This window comes from Pterocles gutturalis, unplaced genomic scaffold, assembly GCF_000699245.1.
Source record: "Pterocles gutturalis isolate BGI_N339 unplaced genomic scaffold, ASM69924v1 scaffold28372, whole genome shotgun sequence".
Lineage (NCBI taxonomy): Eukaryota > Metazoa > Chordata > Aves > Pterocliformes > Pteroclidae > Pterocles > Pterocles gutturalis.
Genome location: NW_010108738.1, coordinates 37602 through 60627, shown reverse-complemented (window position 1 = coordinate 60627; position 23026 = coordinate 37602). Strand labels below are relative to the sequence as shown.

Genomic DNA, 23026 nt, shown 5'->3' with positions numbered 1-23026 from the left:
GACCGGCCTCCCCCCTGACACAGAACCGTGCTACATAATTACTGAAAATACTGCAACAAGAAAGAAAAAAATCTAAAAGCCAGGGGCAGCAATCTTTTTATATATATAAATATTCTACATTGAAATAATTATTGCATTTTAAGACCTAAAAATCTTTCAGGTGATTGAAATTCTGAATACATAAATAGAAGAAAAAAGTGTAAATTTGTTTTTTTTCCCCTCAGGAGAAGCTTATTACCTGATTATATCCTTGCTAGGACTCATTTCTTCCCTAGGCTCAGACAGGCTAAATCTCTCTTCCTGTAAATACCAAAGAGTTTGAATTTTTATATCACTCTAGGGACAGGGGAGAGACAAGGCAGTGCTGCTGGTGATGTGACTGCAGTGATGTCTGAAGCTCCCAAGACACACACTGCCTTCAGATGAGCTACCGTTTCTCGAGCTGAAGCCCAGGCAGCTGAGATGGTGGCCATCTGACACAGGAAACACAACAGTCATTTTATTACTGGGAAGCAGGAGTCAGAAGAGATCCAGACTGTTAAAGGATTACTTGATTATGGTCTTAAAAAGATGGGCTTGACCTCCTAGCTTTTCCTTTTACACGTGAACGGAGCAGCAAGGAGTTCAAGAAGTTTTTTTAATCCTGAAGAGTCTCAGATCATTGGAAGTGTTCTAGCTCATCAAGTGAAGCTCAGGGAGAATAGCTCACAGCCGCTTCCGTCCATGGTGCAGGCAGTGCCCACATTTCTCATCCTGCCTCTAGGCTCTTCCTTTTGCACTTAAAGATTTTGGATTGGGACAGCTTTAGAAACGCTACTACCCTGCGGCTCTGTGCTTTTGAACACTCCTGGGAAGCTGCAGGCAGGCAGCCACTGCAATGGCAGTGGGGGCACAAGTGAAAGGAAGGAGCTCCCATTCGGAAACAGCTCCGGAAAAACTAGTGCTGTGCAGTGGAGGAGAGAACAGAAGTGGATTATCCTTTCTGCTACCTCAAAAACGAACACAAACTAAGCCATAGATACATAACACAGGAACAATGAGTCACACCACACTTTCAAGCACACCTGCCCAACCCCCTGTTTCATAGCAAACCAGCATTTCCTCCACAAAGGACTGAATGCCTAGCAAAGCAATTATTGAATGCTGAATTGGTAAAGATATGTTTACATCCCATTTGCTGGCAGTAATGCTCATGAGATTGCGTGTTATCGGGTTCAGTTAGCTGATCTGATCGGCTTCTCATGGCCAATTCCCACCTGCCTGTCTGACAGAACTGGACATAGAGTCACCTCCTAGATGGTCAGAAACAACATGACAGGGATTAATAAAAGGAGATGGGTGATACTAACTAAAACACTGGTGCAAGTAAATATTCCTTTTGCAGAACTTAGTAACATCTTCAGCATATCTGAACACCACCAGCCTGAGAAACACGTGCCAAGGTCATTCCTAAATCTTAGTTTTGTACATGTCAGCTCTTGAAAAGCCATCTGCCAAGCCAGCTGTTTCGGGAATATATAACAATTTCTTAGATTATATATTTAGTCTAAAAGTTCCTATTTTCTTCCTCTCTTTCCTCTGTTTCTCAATTTATTTAAGCACAATTACCCTATGCAGGCTGGTATCTGCCATATCTTCTTGAATATCATACACAGAAACAAATTATTATATCCATTCTCTGAGTATTAATATTTTTTTTCCTGGTACTGGTATTCAAACTTGGGAAGATTAGCAACCCTAAGTGAGGTAATAAAAATGAGCAAATATGTTATTTGTTTCAAGTCATTACAAAGTTTGAACAAATACTATGATGCTTGCATATCCACACACACACATAACAAATACATAGCTGAACACAAGCTATATTTCACCAAATTTAATTGTAACAATAATATATACAATAACTAGTAGTCTGTACAGCACCATGAATTTAAATTCTCCTTGGAGCCAGCAGGCACAATGCAGAATAAAAACCAGTTTCCATCAGACATTGCAATACCTACCATGAAAGTTTAAGTCAATCCTAAATTCAGGCTTCCTAGGTCTGTGCAACACAACCCCCCTTCTCTGTTAACATTGGTGTTTGTATAATTGTGTTGACTGTTCAGCTGGCTTATCTGATCTAAAGCTAAGCCTACAAAAAGGGACAGCTGGTGATATAGCTGAACTAAAATTCAGTAGTTTCAGATATGTTGTAGTGACTTCTCAGAAATGCTGGGAACCTGTTTCTCTAAAAATAAGGCCTGAGCAGAGAAAGAATAGCTCAAAGGCAGGTTACATCTCAAAGTATCACCAGGCAATGCTTAGAGCCCTGTGTTCACAGAATCATAGAATGGCTTGGGCTGGAAGGGACCTTAAAGATCATCGAGTTCCACCCCCCCTGCCAGGAAATTTAGCACTCAGGTTCATCTTCTGGAGGTGTTTTGTGGAACCCCTTTGGAAATCTATTGCCTGTGCTGTACCTCATTTCCCGATTGGTGATTTTTAATTTGTGTTTTTTCTGACAAGCACTAAATTAACAAACATGCAAAAATATTGTTAATGATATTACAGCAGATAATTTCTTCTTGAGAGCAAACAGATCTTTACCAATTCAGCATTTCAACCAACAGATTTTAAATGAAGTTCTGTTGAGACTTGTCGTTTGCTACTTGGAAAACAAAGCTGTTGATGCTTAGCATCTTCATTTTGTAAAAGTGTTTCTGAGTTTCCTGTTTTATGTGCTTACTGAAATTCAGAAAAAAAAGAGGCACTGATTCTATTATGAATTTGTTTTATAAAATAAGTCCAGAGATTTTAAATCTTAAATTTAAAAATGAAAAACTGCAACCAGTATTATAAAAGATATTTTTAATTTTTATTACGTACATCATATAACTTTATTTATTTATACCAAGATCTTTGCATATTACACATTTTTTATTAACATTAAAAATGTCTTACTTGTTTGCAACCAAACGCATCACTGTCCAGTCTTTTGGAAACATCTCTGGTCGTATGAGTATCCGAAATACAGTGAAAATCTGCAGCAGGAAATCCTTTGGAAGGAAAATAAGCAGTCATATGTCTTTGCTGCTTTAAAAAGAACAGTGAGCTTTAAAAATATTTTAATCAGAGACAAAAAATCGTTATAGAAATAACAGAATTACATTTATTTTCAACACAGATACACCTCTGATATTTTTTTCATTTCTTTGATTCCCCAAGAAAGCTTCAAACAGTGATTTAATTCATTTTTCTTACAAGAAGGAAAATAATTTAGTGTGCTGTTTGATTGACAGCAATGCATAAGAGAAATGTCAAAGATGCATTTGGTTTCCACCCATACACTTCCACAAATGCGATCCTGAGAACAATTTGCAAATCAAAAAAGCACTTTACAAACACTACAGAGTTCTGAATATCTCCTTAATCATGCCAGGTTTTCATCACTTTCAAGACTTACTCTAAAAGTGTCATTATTTGGCAGCAACGAGTGTAAGGACAATTTTACAAGTGGGTTTGCAAAGACCAGTGAATTCACTAGTGATGCCTGGGCCCCTGAACTGTTATCACAGCTGGCTGTCCGTATGCAGGTCACTTAACCATTATGCCTCATTTACTGAATCTATAAAAATAGTGAACACATGTGAACTACTTTGAATGTAGAAAGCACTGCTTAAGAGCTTTTAGCAATAAGCTCCTATGCCATTTATCTCACTACTAAATAACTAAATTAAACTATTCTTCTCAGCACACAATTTTTCAGATTTTCTCTTCACAAATAAAACTACCAACAAGGGTACTATTTCTGGTGGCCCATCTTGATTGTGGTGTAGTAATGCTTGTATTTTTTTAGTAAGCAAAATGGAGCTTTTGATATCATGAAGACATGAGGCAAGTGATACAACATGTCTAACAGAATCAGTGTAGTACCTGAGCTTAAAATGTTTTGTATTGATTCTGCCCACACCGCTTGTAGAGTGTTAGTCTGAAACACAGATTGGATGAAGATACAACCAAAGGATACCAAATAATTTGAAGACCAAAATATATTCTCAAATGCATTTACCAAAGTGTATATGATGGGCATTGCACAACAGATGTCTGTCATTAGAGAATCACTGTAAAGGGGGATGAACGCAGGCGCTGGGAAAGGCAGCTGAGATGCCTGCACCCACCCACCAGAGAAGATTACATAAAAGAAACAAACTGTTTTCTGAGCAAGATGCCAACAAATTCACTGTATTAAAGAGCTTAAATGATACTCATTGCAGATAACATAATGTTTGACTGCAGGTGACCACCTTTACAGATAAACAAGTAGCTCTATGAGCAACACAGTTATTCCAGACTACTTTCCTGTAGCTTTGCTCCTTGTTAAATTTGAACACTTCTGCCGGGTTCTTTTTTTTCTTTAGAGGTTACCTCCCTTCCCTGTGCTGCAATCCCTGCAGCTCTGGGCCGTAATCCCAACAATACAGCAATGCATCTAATGCTGCTCTTTGTCACCTCACTATAATGTCCCAAATTCTCCCATACCCCCTTTCTATCCTATCTGTTGTCCAGACACAATACATACTGCTGCTGTTAGGGAGCTGACTGGCTGCTGAACTGAAGAGACCAAATGGCTGCTGTTGGGAAACCAAGCAATGGTTTAAGGACTTAAAACCCAAGGGCTGCATGAGGTGTAAACTTAGTGTCTTTGAGACCCATGGGCCACTGTCAAAGACTGTTGAAATGCATCAGCTTGTTCAAAAGTCATTAAGAAAAGAATGACAGGCAGAGAAGAAGATCATATATACTTGATTTCTTTAGGTAACTAGGCTGAAAACATTTTATTCCAAGCAAACTTTAAAACAAAACAAATGTAGACACTGGCATTAAAATTTGAATCATTAATACCAGGCTAATTATTTCTAATTTTAACAGAAAAAACCCCAAAATTTTGTCATCAGTTTAGAGATAAGTGATATTACATACAAAATGTGGATTTGAAAGGCCCGAGTAAGACAGAAGATGTCTTTGTTACAGCACATACTAAAGACATACAAATAAAATGCAGTATAATTCAGAGCTAAAATATAACGGAAAGAAACAGATAACTCATAAAAAAAATCAGAAAAACTAGTCAGTTGTATAATTTTCAAGATACAACTATTAAGCTTCTATTAAAAGAATTAATCTGTAGCTAACTCTTATTTTTTATGGTTCAGTTTTTGTATATTTAGTAATGCATTTCCCTACGAATTCATTATAAGCATGAAAATAACCAAAGGGTAAAATGCCAGTTGACTAGTCTGATACCTTGCCATTAATGTGCTGATATCCCTCATATGTCAGCACTGCTCATTGATACCAGTGTTCAAACCCAAGGGATGTACCTCCACAGGTAGCAATTCCATAGGATGTTTTGATCAGCATTACAATGCCTGGCATTTTGCATGATGCAACTGCTCATTTTTGTTTCAAGATCCAAACATCACAAGACATTACTATGAAGCACCATTCATAGAAGATAATTTTTGTAACTATATTTTGAACTGTTTCCTTTGCACTAAACTATTGTCTTTCATAGTTGTATCTGCTCTGCTGAACACATCATAATGATTTAGTAACAGATTTTAACATTTAAAAACATTTTTGCTGGCAGTGTAAGTGAACTAACATTTGGTTGGTTGAATACAGACATAATTAATGTCTCATACGCATTCTATATTAAGAGACAGCAAGGGAGCAATTTTGTCCTTTTACATACTCTAAATACCATCTCTTAATAATGCTACCTAGTGCACATAAGCTCTAGTACTATCTTATACCACTTAAATAATATCAGAATATCACAGTTCAGTTTCCTCTACCAGCAATACTTGATTGATGCAATTATCAAACTGTGATTAAATGAGAAGCATGGCCTTCTGAAAGACTGAAAACCACCTATTTATTTAATCAAAAACTGTCTTGGAATTTCTTTCACATTTCCCTGTATTCATGTAAAATCCTCTGTAAAGCAGGTCAGACCCTTCACTGGATCCCTCAGGGTGCATCTATATTAGAATTCTAATTTGAGTCAACAGTCCACGTTGAAGCTAATTGCTTGATCATCCATCGCTTTGGTTTGCACTGCAGAGTTATCAAGCTACTTGGTATCAAGTCTTTTTAAAGCATCCTAGAGCCTTTTGGCCAAGTGCCAAGCAAAGTGCCCATAAGAAAGAGGATGGCCTCAGTCTACATCAGAAGCCACCCAGATATTTGTTTTAGAGCTACCCCTCTGCCCCAGCAGTCATCCTACCAGAAGTTCCATATGTGAGCAGATGTCCCTGCATAGCATTGGATGGATGGTGGCTAGAACTGAGCTTCTCCACCAGAGACATTCCCCAGGCCTATGGACCTCACACAGCCTGTGTCCAAGGGGTCATTAGAGAACAGTGGAATACATTGGACTTGGTGGCTGGGTTCGGCACCCACCTTACCCTGCTTAGGCTCCTTAAGCTGGGAGAGAGTGATCAGAGAACTATTAAGATTTACACCCATTCCTACAAAATATACCTCTTCATCAGATTTCTCCTGAATATCTAGTCTGTTACATTATGTAGGGTACACTGCCAATGGATAAAAAGTAGGCCTTCTGGCAGGTGCTTATCTGTTTGTTTTGTCTTCTTTTAATCTATTAACCAAAACCACCTTGCTGTGGTCAAAGCTGCACTGTGCTAACATACACTGTTTTTCTCATTCACTTTCCCACTTCTCTCCTATTTATAACTTCCACTGTTACCTTTTGCCATAAATTATATCTGAGCTTTTCTGCAGCAGCAAATATCCACCCACAAGGATGCCTCTGTTCTATAAATTGCTATAAAATATATTTACTAGAAGAAGATGGTATTTTGTGGTAAGCAAAAGAAGCATATCTTTAAAATAATATTGAAAGATAAGAGGAAGCATTTAAAATTACTGCCTCACTAAATTCAATGTTTCAAAAAGTGACTGAAGCATAGTCTCTGGTGATACTACTCAGCCATGAATCCCCTGTAATTTCTTTCTTACTTCATTTGCATGCTTTCAAATATAAAATGCTTTTTGTATCTTCTGCTTTGTGTGGAAAAAAACCTGACTGTCTTAAATGACTGAGCAAAATAAAAACAGTCACCATATCAGTTACTTAAACTAAATATATTTACAAAACAGAGGAAATATTTCCATAAACAACCACTTGTTTAAAGTATCACTTAGATGCATGCCATATAAAAATGTGTACATGTCATTCCTTTGAAGTCTCCATTTTGCTATACTGTGATTATCAAGCTGGAAACAGCCTTTAATAATTTTGGTATAGACTGTTTAAAAGAAAAAAAGAAGTGCCAATATATTTTGATAGGATGGATGACAACCTTCATTCCCTTTTTACAAGTACTTGCATGACTTAATTTTTGTTTGGAGAAGTGGTTTGGCAGGAGTATTTTTTTAATAGTATCACAAATTCTGTGCAAACATGCATTCATGCAAGCAATTTACATAGTCACCTCTAGAATTAGTCTGGAAGTAAAAAAATATCTTGTGATATCAGTGCCTAATCATTCAGTATAGATGGTTAATTATAAACAGAGGTAGTCAGAGCAAAAAAGCACAGCAGATCACAACTCAAGGGCCTGGGTTACACTCAGATAAGTACCTTGCAAGCCCCGTATCAGATTTGTAACTTGTGGCTTAGGGAGGACTCAATCCACTTTGACATCACTGACCAGGGGGGCAAAAAGAGGATTCAAATATACAGCAAAGTGATGGTAGTTACTACTGAAGCTTAAATCCCAAAGTACATACTACCCACAAGATTAACTATGGCTACTGTTCAGCCTCTAAAAGCATCTCAGACAAAAAGAAGTATTATCAGATATTTACACCATCTGAATCTTCATTTACTCATACTGATGTCATTTCCTAAGAAGCATATTTTAAAACAGGATAAAATATCAGGGAAGTTCCACACTTGGCAAACAAAGCGAAAAAATACAGAAGTAAGTGGCAAGATGGTTTAGATAGCCTAAGTCATACACAATCATCTCATGATTAACAGCAGTGTCAGCCTCATACACTATCTCTCATTTTTCTCTCTTGCTCTCAGTTACACACATTTTGGTGATATTTGATACTTCCAAGTGAGGGAAAAAATGCAATAAATTATTTAAGATTCAGAAGAGAAGGAATGGTGCATTAATTATGATCAACCTGCTGGCATTGAATCACTGGTGGAGCTGATGCTGATTTGATGAGATCTGAATTGAAATAACAAACTCTGGACTTGAGTTCTTAAGACCTCTGTTTTGATAGCTGATGGCACTGGCTACAGATGCTTTCCACATGTCTCTGTATAATAGTAGGGTATGTGCGTGGGGGGAATATAAATGTATCAAATCAAACACCATTCAAGCATTAATTCTAGAGATTTTTCATGTTCTAGAAGCAAGAAACTGAATAAACTCAACACTGTATTTCATAGATACATCAAACAGAAATCAAGCTTGAAAACTCTAGGAAATACAAAAATCTAACCCTAGGAATACAGGCCTCCTCAGAACTCAAATAAAAGGGAAACTATTTTCGGTTAAAAATGCCTAGGTTCCACAACATATACTAAAAATTGCCTAAGGATAGCAACTATGCTAGGTGAAAACACATGTTGTAATACTTGTATAAAAATCATCCACCCTATATAACTCCCAGGTAGTACTCTTGATTCATGATAGAGTTAACTTCAGCAGCATTTTCTATCTTTCAAGCTCTCTATGACCATCCTGCTACACAGAAAAGGCACTCATGAATGGAGCTCTCTTCAGAACAGCTCTAAACAGCTGTTAGGAATTTAAGGAAATCTGAAATTGAACCATGACTAGACTCCCCTTTTCAGGGCAGTAGTAACATCTAAAAATATACTATCACACTAGGATGTGGTTACTCTTCTATCTAGGATCACTGTCTGAATAATGGGCATAAGTGATTACTCCAGATTTCTTGTGTGGATCAAATTTGGTACTATAAAAGGTTTTCAGGGTCTAGTAGAGTCGAAGTCTTACTGTGTATCTTTATGCAGGAAATCTTTTTTTTTTTTTAAATCCACCTGTATCCTCCAAAAAAAAAAAAAGCCATCAAAAACGCATGAACCCAGTAATGCCATCAATGAAGTTGGTAGAAGCTGCCCTGAAAGAGCTCTGCAGATACTCTCTTCCATGATCAAACTGGGCAGACAGACATTACAAGTCTGACAGGTCCTCCTGCAAATGCACTTGCTGCACAGTTAAGAAAAATGGAGAGTTAGTTGAATATGCATTTCCCAAGCTGCATGTGTGCCATTTCCAGATACAATTTAATAATGGATGAACAAATAAACAAATATAATAAAAAAAAAAACAACTGCCCGGCAGGAAGAATCAAGCAGAACTGTGTAACTTTAGTTTGAGGCCATCTTTAAAACAGGCCTGGAGGCTACATTTATGGCTTTAAAGCAATTATCCAGACCCTCCTCCCCATCCCTATTCTATCTGCTGTCATTGTAGAAGTAACAGAATCCTAGCCCCACCATAAGAGTGGATTCTGAGTACACATGAAAGCCTGTGCAAAAGTTGGCTAATCTGAAAAACAGGTTGCACTTAAATATTGAAGTGTTTCATAAAAGCACAGGAACATCTTAAAGGGAGATAAATCAAAAAGAGAAATAAAAAGAGACCTGCACACGTGGAAAGACAATTCTGTTACTTACCCTCAGATCTTCCCTTGTGTTGAAGCCATCAAGAAGCTGTTGATAATGTCTATCAGTCATTTGTCGCAGGAGTGACAACAAACAGGAGACAAATTCCCCCTGTTCAGATAAACCAAGAATAGAAATATGTAAAAAAATGTCTTCTTTACTTGAGCTTAAACTGTCACAGTGTATAAGCACTTAAAAATAATTAACAAATACAAGGGAAATTATTCTACAATTAGGCTTAGACTCCATATTTTGTGAAACTACATCAATTTAGCTATGAAATTCCTTCCCATATAAATAATTATTTTCCCCCAAATGCAGTTTACTTGCACAATCTATTTTAAATAGTTCCAGAAGGGCTAAACCAGTAAAAGTTTGATTTGTGATTTGTTTCCCTTGTATCTGTTTTTACACAGATTATTCAGATTGCTAAAATTACAACCTCTTAGTCAACTCAGTTTTGCAACAAATATAAATGAAAATATTTTGCAACAATTCTGGGAAGAATGTTATTGTTTTCCTTTAGACAAGAAACTAATGGAGTTAGCTAGGAATTTTTCAAAATATTTTTTCATCCCCAAACCCAACATTTATCAAAGAGAAAACTAATTTATAGGACTGAACAAACTTCCAAAATTATTTGATCAGAAGTTTCCTTGCACCTACAAAGGAATTTAACATTAAAACATATATCTAGAAGTTGAGTTTAATCATAGGGCAAGACCATTCCCTCCCACAGCACTGATTCCTGGATTCCCACCCCAGAAAGCAGTCACTCCAGGGGGCAGCTGGACTTATTGCACTGCTGCATGGATTCCTCCCTGCCTCTCCAGATGCACATTCACCAGGCTGTCCTTCAAACAGCATGGGATTCAGGAACAAAAGAGCAGAGAACTGCACTGGGTATCTCCAGTGAGCAATCAAAAGAAGAAGACATTATAGGAAGGAAGAGGTTCTCCCTCTCTCCCTTTCCTGTCTGCTTGTTCACTTTTGAACCGGGAAGAAACACTGAACAGTATCACTCTGGTCCGACTGCAGAATGGAAGTGGACAGGAAAGAGTGAATGGTCTGGATTGCATCCCAGTGCTTAAAAAGAATTCTGATATCTTACAAGCTTGTTAAAAAATGGGAAATGCACTTCTGGCCTTTATCTACCAGGAATGGGGAATGAGACTGGGAGAACAGACGGGTATGATAACAGTACTTTAAAATGGTGGCTTTCATTAGTTTGTCAAGTCACATTTTGGAAAGATTTTTCCCCGTCTTTCATTAAAAACAGAAAATAAGATAAAAAAAGCAGTATGTTTTCACAGGAATGGCTGTTCTGGATTTTACATTGGAATGGCTAATTCACTTCTGATTATACCTTGTATAAGGTGGTGTGTGAAGTGATGGCTTTCACTAAAATAATAATTGTCTTGCCCATAATAAGATTCTACACTGAAGTAATGATCCCAAATTAACTACCTCCCTGCACAACCTAAGTTTGCAAAATCTCTTAACCTTCATGCTCTGGGCATAACTATCAAGGTTATTACTGCTGTCTTGTAAATATGTTTCCAACCCTATCAGGTTCTCTTCAGAAAATAAAAAAAAATTAGTCTTTTAGCATTATTTTTTAATATTTTCAATTTCATTTTATCTAGTCTCAACATGATTTTGTTGTGCCATTTAGTATAACGTACGTTCATCTAAATAGGCATAATTTTTGGAGACTTTTATTCCAGTTATAAAATTTGAGACCACGCAGATTTGTCTAATTAGCCAAAATAAGCAGAGTAAATAAATAAGGGTATAAGCTTACCTGATTGCTAGCTTAAGTGACAAAATTTTATCATGAACCTTATTAATATTTCTTTTCTTGCTTAAGCATTTTTAGCAGTCCCTCCTAGTCACCTTCCATGTTCCCACATTTACTTCGACTTAGAGTAGTACATTAAAAAAATCACAAACTATTATAGAAAGCTGCACAATTATAGCTGACAGACAGATTAGCTTTAAAAGGGTACCAGCTTTAGCTAATTGTTAACTGACTTCTAAATTTGAGCTTTTAATTCAAATGTAGGTAGCTATAATAGCAGTTAGTTTTTAAAATAACAATGAACATTCAGCTGCATTTGTTGAAGTCAACACAAAAATGTATATTGTAAGATTTCTGCCAGTGTTAGCCACAGACTAACTTGCAAATCATGCATGAAAGCAAACTCCACACACATAATGACCTTGATAAAAACCACTGAGGATCCAATTCTAGTGTCAAGCCTAGCAGTATATCCAGTTCACTTAGGCAGAATCCTGAAGTATTTTTTATTTCTTGTTTAAGGAGCAGAATTATTAAAATACATGGAGCTCACAGTTAAATTGCAATTCATTTAGGTTCTGAGGGACTGAACTTCCAAGATCTGACATCAGTAAAGGTTTGCTTTAATTGGATTGCTAACTCTTCATATGCAAATGAAGAAAGGAAATCCAAAGGTCTAAATCACTGACATCCTAACGCAGAAGTTTCACTTTGACCATTCTATTAAATTCAGTGTTTGTTAGTGCAACATCTGTAACACTGACACCCTGAAGACATGTTGTCTTTGTGCTCAGTTTAAAGCACCACATCCACCTTGCAGGTGTAGCATCTAGCAAGATTCTTCACTGTAAACTGAAATGGTACCAAGGTACCAAAACTATCTGAGGTGAAAGAAAGAATGCAGTAATGACAGCACACAGCCTGATGCTGCCTGATTTTATGCTGCTTCTTTGTGTAGAAAAACAGTGACATGGGGGCCTAGAAGATCACAGTGAGATGTGTTTGGGACTACTTACACAAGTAACACTATAGCTGATGCAAAAGTATGACAAAATTTTATCCAGTGTGCTGCCGTGATACATAGCACAAATAATATTTTATGATATGTGCAGCTTGAAATAATGGTAACATACTGGAACAATCTCTACTGCTGTACTCACATTGAGTACTTTATCGTACTTGCTCTACAAATAGTTCCAAGAATCTGGCTCCGTGTGTTGCCATAAGCCCGTACTGCATGATGTTTCTACATAAATGTATATATTTGCCTTATGCTGTGCTGTGAGTCACTTCCACACTAAATATTCTTTGAGATGCCTGTGGTGACAATGACATGGCTTTTCTGATGCATAAAAAGAAAATTTTGCAACTTGAAAGCACTTTCAGAGTCTAATTTTTTGATGGTGTGAAAGAATTAGGCTGTCATGGCACTTTAAGAAAACTTAATCTTCAATAAAGTAGATTTCTCAGAAGAAACCAATAAGCTCAGATCTTTGCCACACTAACAGTCTAATACTACAGCCCTTACTTCAGCTGAGATTTTCTTGTAATGATCTGCCACACAGTGTACTTCTGTAATTTAAAGATAAAAACCCCAAAATTCTTAAGATTTTTTTTTGAATCACAGTCATTAAAGCAGGGTGTTATCTTATTACAGAGCTTGGTCAGCTCCATAAAACACTTCATATAACATTTGTTCTCTGTGGGATAAAGTAAAACAAACAAAAAAACCCAACAGAGCTTTTCTTCCACAGCTATTAAATGCTTTTTGAAATGTTTGATCTCAGAGGAAATTCTGCTCGAAAAGCAACCATCTATTCATTAACTAAAACCGTTACAGTGTAAAAATTGGACAATTAATTAAGTCTATAATGAGATGGTAAATCACACAGCATAGCACGTTCTCTGCACAAAATGTTACCCCCTCACCTAATATTGGGGTCATATCCCTTGCTATATTAGAACTGATTTGCCCTTCAAAAGCCAACTGGTAACCTTGCTGGAAACAAAGCAAAACACCACTTCATTTTCTTTCATCAATGCTCATCACAGGCTTTCCCGTAAATGCCTGCATTTCAACCTCCTAATTTGCATGACTTGCTATATCATGTTGACCAAAATATCATCTGCTAATCTTCTAAATCCATCCTCTATTCTCTACTTCATGTGACAGAAATCAAGCTCAAATGCTTAGCCCAGAGAACAGCAGATTACCTTTCAATGCTTAGCTCTAGATTACAACAGAATACAAACTAATAAATTTGTATTTGTACAGGTTAGCATCAAATATTCTGCAGGCATTTTTAGAGCTGTTTCATCATGTAAAAATGTATGCTTTTTAGAAAGTAAAACGTTATTGATGCTCTTTCATTTTCAGGAAGTTTCAGAAAGCTACTAAAACTGTAAACAAAAGAAACATAATTAAATATTTGCTGACCTGAAACAATCTCAGAAGTAATTATATCTTTCAGGGCTTTTTTACACACAAAAATCATAAATAAATTCAATTTAAAAAATTACGGTTTCCACTGAAAATTAAAAAAATGCAAGAAACGTTTTCTTTGTTCTCCCCATTCTGTTTTATACACAAAATCTTGACATTGAGAATTACTGTACAAAGATAATATTGTAATGAATCTAGCAGTCCAGCTGGTGACAATTGTGAGCTATTTCATTATAAGAAACTTACAGTCACATCTTGAAACTGGAGGCGCACGGCAGAGCCTGATGGTTGTGGTCGGCTGGTGATTTCTAGTATGGTCCTTAACAGAATATCTAGCAGGCTGCTTACAATCACATCAATTTCTTCCAGGACAGATTTTTCCTTAGGTAATAAATAAAACATTTAAGATTTTAAAACAGAAGGATGACCACAAGCATATTTCCTTTGATATGGTTTTAGAACCAAATTATATTTTTATTATGAATGTTGCATTCAAGAAACAAGGCCTATTCTCTAACTAATATACCGTTTAATTCTATTACTTTTTTGTAACAGTTTTCAAATAATTACACTGGACTGAAATAGAGAGGACATTTACGGGGATGACTTTACGATACAAGTGTTTATCAAATTAGCATAGCTCTGTTTTCAAGTAATGTTTAGAAGAAAGCAGGAAATAATATACAAGAACTTTTTGGGCAAGATTTTTATAGGTAACGCCCATATATTTTCTGGGGAAATTGCCAAGAGAAGCTTACATTTCAAAAAGTAGAATTCTGTTTTCACACTTTGAAACTATCACCAGAAACAAGCAGATGGTGCTCAACCTTCAAGACCTGCTTCAGCAGTAAGGATCAGCTACATTGCTTCCCATCGACTGTGTAGCACAAACAAATTAGTCATTTATGTAAGCTTACAACTTCATGTTGCTTGTACGCAACATCAATACAAAGGAACCAAAGTGTTCACCACCAAAGAGACCATGAATACCTTAATCACATGCTTGAAAACACTTGATGAAATCAAGTTTTAGTTACTTTTCCTTTTTAACTCAGATGGAAATAGGTTTTTACTGCTTCAACAATGTTTTCTGTCTCCACTGCAGCAGACACCACCACCATCTTAATCTGAGTGATTTTATCCACAATTTAAGATGACATTTCTTCACAGGACGAAACACTTCATAATCAAATGTGCACAACCAAACCAAAACTCAGCTGACAACCAGATCATTCAACTTTGCTGACATCAAGGTGTAGGAGTGATTTTTTTTTTCTTCTTCCCACACACCTAAAGCATATGATTTGTAACAGACTCAAAATTCCTGTTTGGACTCAAGATGAGTCTAGTGTCACAGCCATGCTCTCTGTCACTTTGTCTAGTATCAAACAACTGCTAACTCTGCCATTTATTAAGGCAGACAGTATACAATGTATTTAGGAACTGTTTCAACTGTGAGGACTCATCTACAAACTGACTGCAAATTCACTTTTTCCCTCAACATCCAAATTATCTCAATTACTACAGAAGGAATGAAATTCTGAACTGATCCACAAAAAATAACATCCAAGTCACCAAGTTGTTAATACTCTCAATGACTCAAAGACTATTAAAAATAGTAGCTGCATATCCTGGACACTGAAGACACTACCACATAGACATCCACTTGTTATTGTGTACATCTCTGGCTTGGTGACTCCAAATGAAAGATCTCCTGAAATTAAGACCAGATATGTAAGCCTTTCTCCAAAACCACAACTATGCTTTATCACCTATCACTTTATCTTGCAATGAGGTATGATACTAATCCAGGAGCTGCTGCAATGAAAATGTTGTTACAGTGCCAAAGTTGCAAGCCACATCCATATCAAATCACAGATGGAGCAACTTCAATTGCTGACAGTGATATAAAATGAAGAAACACATAAACCGGTTCTCAGTAATGCATTACAATGTAATGTATGCTGGCCATGGTATGTATGTACTGCACTAACTACAGGCAATGTTTATTTTTAATTGTCTTATATCCCTTCGCCTGTCAATACTTATAATCATCTTCATATTTGCAATACACCTCTCTAAGCTAGCTCTCATATACAGCTTTCACAGATGAATTTGGAAACACAAACATCAGAAATTGCCCACAAAGTTTATCAACTAACAACCAAGTGCAACTCTTGTTGCAATACTCCTATCAATCTATTTACCTATATGACCCCTATATGACAATGAAATAGTTCACAATATAAAATGCCTCTAAAAGAAAGTGGACATTTCTTTCTGTCCAACACAACACTCAAAAAGAGTCAGAGCTTGGCAGAACACTATGCGGTACAATTAAAATATTCTTGCATGAAGAAAGAAGAAAGGAAGAAGAAGGAAGACAAGGTTAATGAGAAATCAAAATGACATGCTTATACAGAATCACTACACAGAGAACTCTTTAAAATGGTCTTAAGTAAAGGTCCAGATTGTGTCATTAAATATCATTGAGCCATATAAGGAAGTTCCAAAACCTTGTGGATGTGACATGGTGTTTACATACTGAGCTGTTCTTCTTGATGAGGCAAAATATGTTGCTAAGGATACGTGCACACATTATAAGGTCCTTCTGCTCTTGTAAATGCATGTGGAGATGATGTAAAACTACCGGAAGAAGAATATACCGAGAATCTGGAAAATATGAAAAAATTTATGAGTAGGAGCTTCTCATAGAATTATTTAATTTTAATACAGAAATAAAATGTGTCTCCAGCCCAAAACAGTATTTCTGATAAGCAGAAGCTTTAACCAACTTGCTTTAGCCAACATTTGTGATAAGCAGAAGCTTTTACTTAACAATCATAATATCCTAAGGCAAGTATTTGAATAAACAACATGCTTAAAGTCAATATGTTATATCATAGATGGAGAAAAACACCACTGTGTGGAATATGGTATATGTAACAGAAAATTATAAGTATTTATTGAACTGTCATGGAAAAAAACTTAGCACAGTAACACTTGTATTCAAAATAATGTGAAATTATGCTCTAGTGTTCCCTGCAATATGACAGGATCCCTTTGCAAGCCAAGGTCACAACAGTCTTCATATTGAACTTATGTTATTCTACAAATGAGCTCTACTTTACAGACAAGCAGTACTTTCATATTTTTTTCAGGTTTTTCACTTTTTCAGGTTCCTCACTCTACTGAGGATGAGCAATTTAGACTGCTGGTGTCTACGTAAAATGATTTGCCGTCCCTCTATTTCATTGTCTAAACACAGCTCTTTGGTGCTATTTTCAGTTCTGAATTCTCTCAAAATTAGGCAAGAACTTCATTAACATGCTACTTTTTCTTGCTTCTTTTTCTTATCATTAAAGACAATGTTAAATGGGAAGAGCCCTAATACTTACACTTGTGATAACACATTAAATACCTGTTTATAACTTGATAAATGGAATGGGTGTTATCTGTTTTCATTTTGCTGTTGTTTTTAGATCTTTTCCATAGTTGAGAAATTATGTTCCCATAAAGATGTACTTGAATCATTTCCTCTATTAAGATTTTAATGATGATTATATGCTGCATTATCTAAACATACTAATCTGCTTAGTTCCTTTGTTCATTAATGTAATTATTTCCTTAAAGTTGAGTTTACCTAGCTGGAAAATTACTCCTTTAAAATAATTTTGCCAACCAGGTACTGCTCATGGATTAGTCTTTCTATAAACACTTTTTACCCTTCAAATATGTGACAAGGGTGTTCCGCAGGGGTCGGTACTGGGACCAGTGTTGTTTAACATCTTTGTTGGAGACATGGACAGTGGGATTGAGCGCACCCTCAGCAAGTTTGCTGATGACACCAAGCTGTGTGGTGTGGTGGACACACTGGAGGAAACGGATGCCATCCAGAGCGACCTTCACAGGCTTGAGAGGTGGGCCAATGGAAACCTCATGAAATTTAACAAGGCCAAGTGCAAGGTCCTGCGCGTGGGTCGAGGCAATCCCAAGCACAAATACAGGCTGGGTGGAGAATGGATAGAGAGCAGCCCTGAGGAGAAGGACTTGGGGGTATTGGTGGATGAGAAGCTCAACATGAGCCAGCAGTGTGCGCTTGCAGCCCAGAAAGCCAACCGTGTCCGGGGCTGCATCAAAAGAAGCATTAGCAGCAGGTCAAAGGAGGTGATTCTCCCCCTCTACTCTGCTCTCGTGAGACCCCACCTTGAGTACCGTGTTCAGACGTGGGGCCCCCAACATAAAAAAGACATGGACCTGTTGGAGAGAGTCCAGAGGAGAGCCACAAAACTAATCAGAGGGCTGGAGTACCTCCCCTATGAGGACAGGCTGAAAGAGTTGGGGTTGTTCAGCCTGGGGAAGAGAAGGCTCTGAGGAGACTTAATAGCAGCCTTCCAGTACCTGAAGGGGGCTACAGGAGAGATGGGGAGGCACTCTTTATCAGGGAGTCTAGTGAGAGGACAAGGGGTAATGGGTATAAGCTAAAAGAGGGTAGATTTAGACTAGACATTAGGAAGAAATTTTTCACTGTGAGGGTGATGAGGCACTGGGAACAAGTTGCCCAGGGAAGTTGTAGATGCCCCATCCCTGGAGGTGTTCAAGGCCAGGCTGGATGAGGCTTTGAGCAACCTGGTCTAGTGGAAGGTGTCCCTGACCATGGCAGGGGGGTTGGAACTTGATGGTCTTTAAGGTTCTTTCACACTCAAACCATTCTATGATTCTATGATTCTACGAAATATTTCCTCTATTTTTTCCAGTAGTGAGAAAAAGATAGATTTATACTGAGATTTTATTTGTTTAATGTTTCTTTCACTCACTGAAATCCAGCACTAATCTTGTTTTTCTCTATTATTCCCTTGTCTTCATTGTCTAGTTATCTGTATAACACAAGACAAATCATATGGACAAGTTGATTTGTACACACTATTTAAGTATACTCCTGTTTTAAAAAAAACCAAACTTCCTTTCTCTTTTTAAATGTGTGCTTCATGCTTATTATTTATTCAGGTATTCCACTACACCTTCTTACTGTAGAAAAATATAACCAAAGACTGTATGGCAATAGGCAAAGGGCATCGAATCTAAAACCAGGGTACTGAAACCCAAAACTGGGAATCAAATAGCCTCTATCCAGTGACTGCTTACTTATTCAAGTGTCTCAGTAGGTTTTCATCAGGACTGGCCTGAGAGTTTATGTCTGCCTGTAGCACTGCAGCTGGGCAGAAGTGTCTCAACCAAACAAAAAAGGCATCTCCTTTTTGTCTGCTTAAATACCAGAAGCTCCGCAAAGTGGTGCCCCAGGTAGTCTGAGATGTCAAGTGTGCACAGGTGGCACTGACCCACCCACTGCAAGACCTATAGGGTCGAAAGGAAAGCAGGCAGGAAGATGGCTAATGTGCAGACCTGTGGTTAGGAAAGTACCAGCTTCTGATCCCCACCACTAAATCTGCTTATTGACTACTGGTAGATGAAAAAAGCAAAGCTCATGCCTTCAGCGGAAGCAAAAAAGCAGGACTCTCCATTCCTATAAAAAAGACCTAATCTCTAGGTTATAGGGGATGGCTTATTTTCCCTGCTTTTGTTAGGCCTTACACGTATTAAATTTTTGACTACTGGTAACCCGTTTTCAAGAGAAGAGATAAAGGATTCACAGTGTAAAGGAGCCTGTGGCTCTGTGGTTGGGGTACTCTCCTGGCAGGCAGGTGAAGGGAAGCTGAATCCGGGCTGACAGAGCACTGAACCTGGTCTTCCATTCCCAGGCAAATGCTCAAATCACTACTCAACTTCACAATTGTCACAGAGCAGCTACAGTAGGCTCTTTCCCACATTACTGGTGCGAGCTCTATGTTTTGGGCCATAGGTCCTCTGAGGACAGCAGGTCCTCTCTTGCAGCTACAACTCAAATCCCTCAGCCCAGAACATGAACAGAAAACAGGAGTAGCCCTATGCCAAGGTGTTTCTTCTTGGTTAACTCTAGGCAACCTCCCGATGAGCACACACAGGATTTGGTACCATTTCTGAGGTGCCCACTACTCTGTGAAGTGCTTATATGTAAGCACATTTTGAAGACCAGAGAATCTAGTTGAAGCAACACTTGACTTGTAAATAACCAACTCTTACATACGATATGACCCGAAGCATCTCAGGCAAAACTCAGCATCCTCATTCAACTGTTTCAAGTATCCCATTTTTGCAAAAGCTCCACAAAATGATTAGGAACTTTGTTTTACCAAGATCAAACAGATCAGCAAGAAGTATCTCACAATGACTTGCAACTATACATGGGAGGGAACAGTGCCAGTTACGGAATTAAGTACCACATATAACACAGCTTTAGATATGTTCCCTGTAAACCCATAACTCGATATCTAAGGTCTTGACCTGTTTAGGTGCAGAGATGTAGCGGCATTACAGAAGAGAAGAGCTGGCATATTCACCTCTGAGACAAACAGAAGGACTATATGTGTAAGCTTGAAGAATGTAATGTACAACCTATGTCTCAGGTTACCCTTTCTCTTAAAAATTGTCAGCTGCAATGTCAGCCACTGTATATAGAAAACTTAATGAGCACAAGGAATGGTGCAACAATCAGAACTCTTAACCATCAGTCACTGTCCTAATTTTTCTTCTATGCAGGAAGCCAAATTAGCTGACTGTTTAAAATGCTAATACTTGCCCTTTACAAATATTATACAGAAAGAGGAAAAAAATAATGACAGAGCTTTTAAAGTACATGCTTGACATAATTAGAAAGAGAGACTACTCTGGGCAATCCTTGTGACCTTCCTATGCAAGCTACATTAGTGTTTAATATTTAACCCACAGCACAACTTTCCCCATTGCTTTTCAGCTAGCGGTAAAGTACCTGCACAGACATACAAAGCTTTCTTTATTCTAGTGTATTTTAAAGATTAATTTCAGAAATACAATATTCATTTCAATGACTATGTCTGAACAGATGGTCAAAACGTCAGCCTGCACGGAGAAAGAATTAGAGTAACTGAACTTTTTAAGCCAATAAACAGCATTCTCCTCAAAGAGTGAGAAGCAAGGAAGTTGCCCTTATTTTTAATAGTTTTACTTAGACCTATTCAATTTACACCTCCTTGTTTGGAAGAACCACTAGACTTGAGGGCGGTAGAAGAAGAAAACGCTTAAGCCAAACAGTTATCACTGCAATTCCAAAACCAAATGTGTACACCTGCTCTGTGACTGGATGGACATGTCACTGTTCTCAGAATAGTCAGTTTCAAAATTTCTGTGAGGAACTGTTTTCAGTTGAAAGAAAAAAATTGCCTCTAGTGCAGAAGGAAAACACAGGTATGGCTGAGAAAGTCCTCCCTCAGCCTAAAAAAGAGGCACAGATGCAAAATATTTTCTGCTCTCCACTATAGAGGTACTAATAAAGGCTGAATTTTTGTATGCAATATACATACATACATACATCCCTCCACACGTGTGTATAGAAACACACATACACGAACAACTCCAAAGAATAGTATATTGCCATGGAAGACAAAATAAGAAATACTAATTAATTTAAAAAAGATCTTGGAGTACTAGAAAGCAGTAATATGGATCAATATGTAAAATTTTTATGTTTTGAAAAAATTGTCTCTTCTTTTCCAAATCTGTGTTAATATGTTTAATGCATTTTAACTGAATTTAATTCAGGATTTGTCTAAACAATTTCAGTAATGATAGGCTTTTTTCATAGCAATCAATTACCTTGCAGTGACTACTGAGATATCTTACAAGTCTCATTAAAAAAAAGCTTTGAGTTTTTTGAAAAAATTATGGAATAAAAGGGAAATCATAATACCTACCTTCAAGAACTAAACCATCTTATCAGGTAATGGCATATTTTCTTGAACTTGCTAACAACTTTTTTTTCATTCCAATAGGAAGTCTAACATGTAACAATGTCCTTTCCATGAGGCAGTTCAAAGATACTAAATTATTCTCACTGATTGTGTCAGATATTTATCTCTAATGACTATTGAAACATATAGTTTCCTACATGTACATTCTCCTGTGATATACAGGATGCAATTCTTAGATGAACTCATTAACGGACTGAGGGAGGCAGTCAGTCTCAGAAAGAAAGCAAATAAATAATTATAACTTTTCTAATCTATTAATACTCGGTTTCAGTGTAAAATAAGGAAAACAATAAAACCAGATAAGAAGTTACACTTAAAATAAATACATAAAACTTTACATATGAACTAAATTAAATAAAATTAACACATTAAGATGTCTTTAAAACATCAACTTGGGATTTTTCCTAGCTTAATAATATATGTTAATATGTGATACATATTATCATAACATTATCACATATTGATATCTATAGCATAATGGTCAGAGAATTAAACCCCACTATTTCTTTTGAACACTTTGCCTCACTAAAAGGAAAAGTACTACCCAGCTACTCTTGCACACAGGTCCAAATCCTCATATTTTGGGAACAGTAAGAACATTCTCTGTGGCACAGTGCTGCACCACAGATTATAACTGGGCTAAGATACAGGCTTTATTAGTATGGGATTTTGGGTTTTTTGGACTTTACCTACTAATGTAATCTCTCTTCGGGTAATTGACGTGCTTGATCGGTGATGATTCCAAGAAAACTCAGACTCTTTGGAGGAAGAAACCTAGATGTTCCACTTACACATGTCACATTTTCATAGCTATTGAATTTAGAAGTTCAAAGTAGTGCCCTTAGAGTGAAAGTGGTGTTCTGATAATTCCTGTTTAACCATGTCAAGAAAGACATGGTTCAAGATGTGTTTCTTTGTTAGTGGCCTTAACTCTTCCCAGAAAAACAGATTTAACTCTTCCTCAAAGCAAGCTATAATAATATTTAATGCAAAAAAGACAACAAACAAGAGACTACCGATGGATCAGAAATGACAAAGGAAGAAAATCTTCTGGGTACAAGCATATGTAGGTCATCAATTTGGCCATTCTATAAGTATCAACAGGGATGTGTCCACAGAGTTACACTCAAAATACTGGGCGACTGGAAGAAAGGACAAGAGAAATAAATACTGCTAAT

At 37.1% G+C, this 23026-nt stretch overlaps 1 protein-coding gene across 1 annotated transcript in view; it reads right to left on the bottom strand.

Moving 5' to 3' along the window:
- Positions 1-2943: 2943 nt before the first annotated feature.
- The window catches only part of LOC104461235 (dedicator of cytokinesis protein 4-like), a gene marked incomplete at both ends in the record, with an annotated part of 49768 nt that continues 29685 nt past the window's right edge, over positions 2944-23026 (bottom strand). Inside the window, 4 exons of the mRNA XM_010072746.1 lie at positions 2944-3038; positions 9734-9832; positions 14212-14346; positions 16511-16638. Of these exons, the coding sequence (XP_010071048.1) occupies positions 2944-3038; positions 9734-9832; positions 14212-14346; positions 16511-16638 (457 nt within the window). The remainder of the gene's footprint in view (positions 3039-9733; positions 9833-14211; positions 14347-16510; positions 16639-23026) is intronic.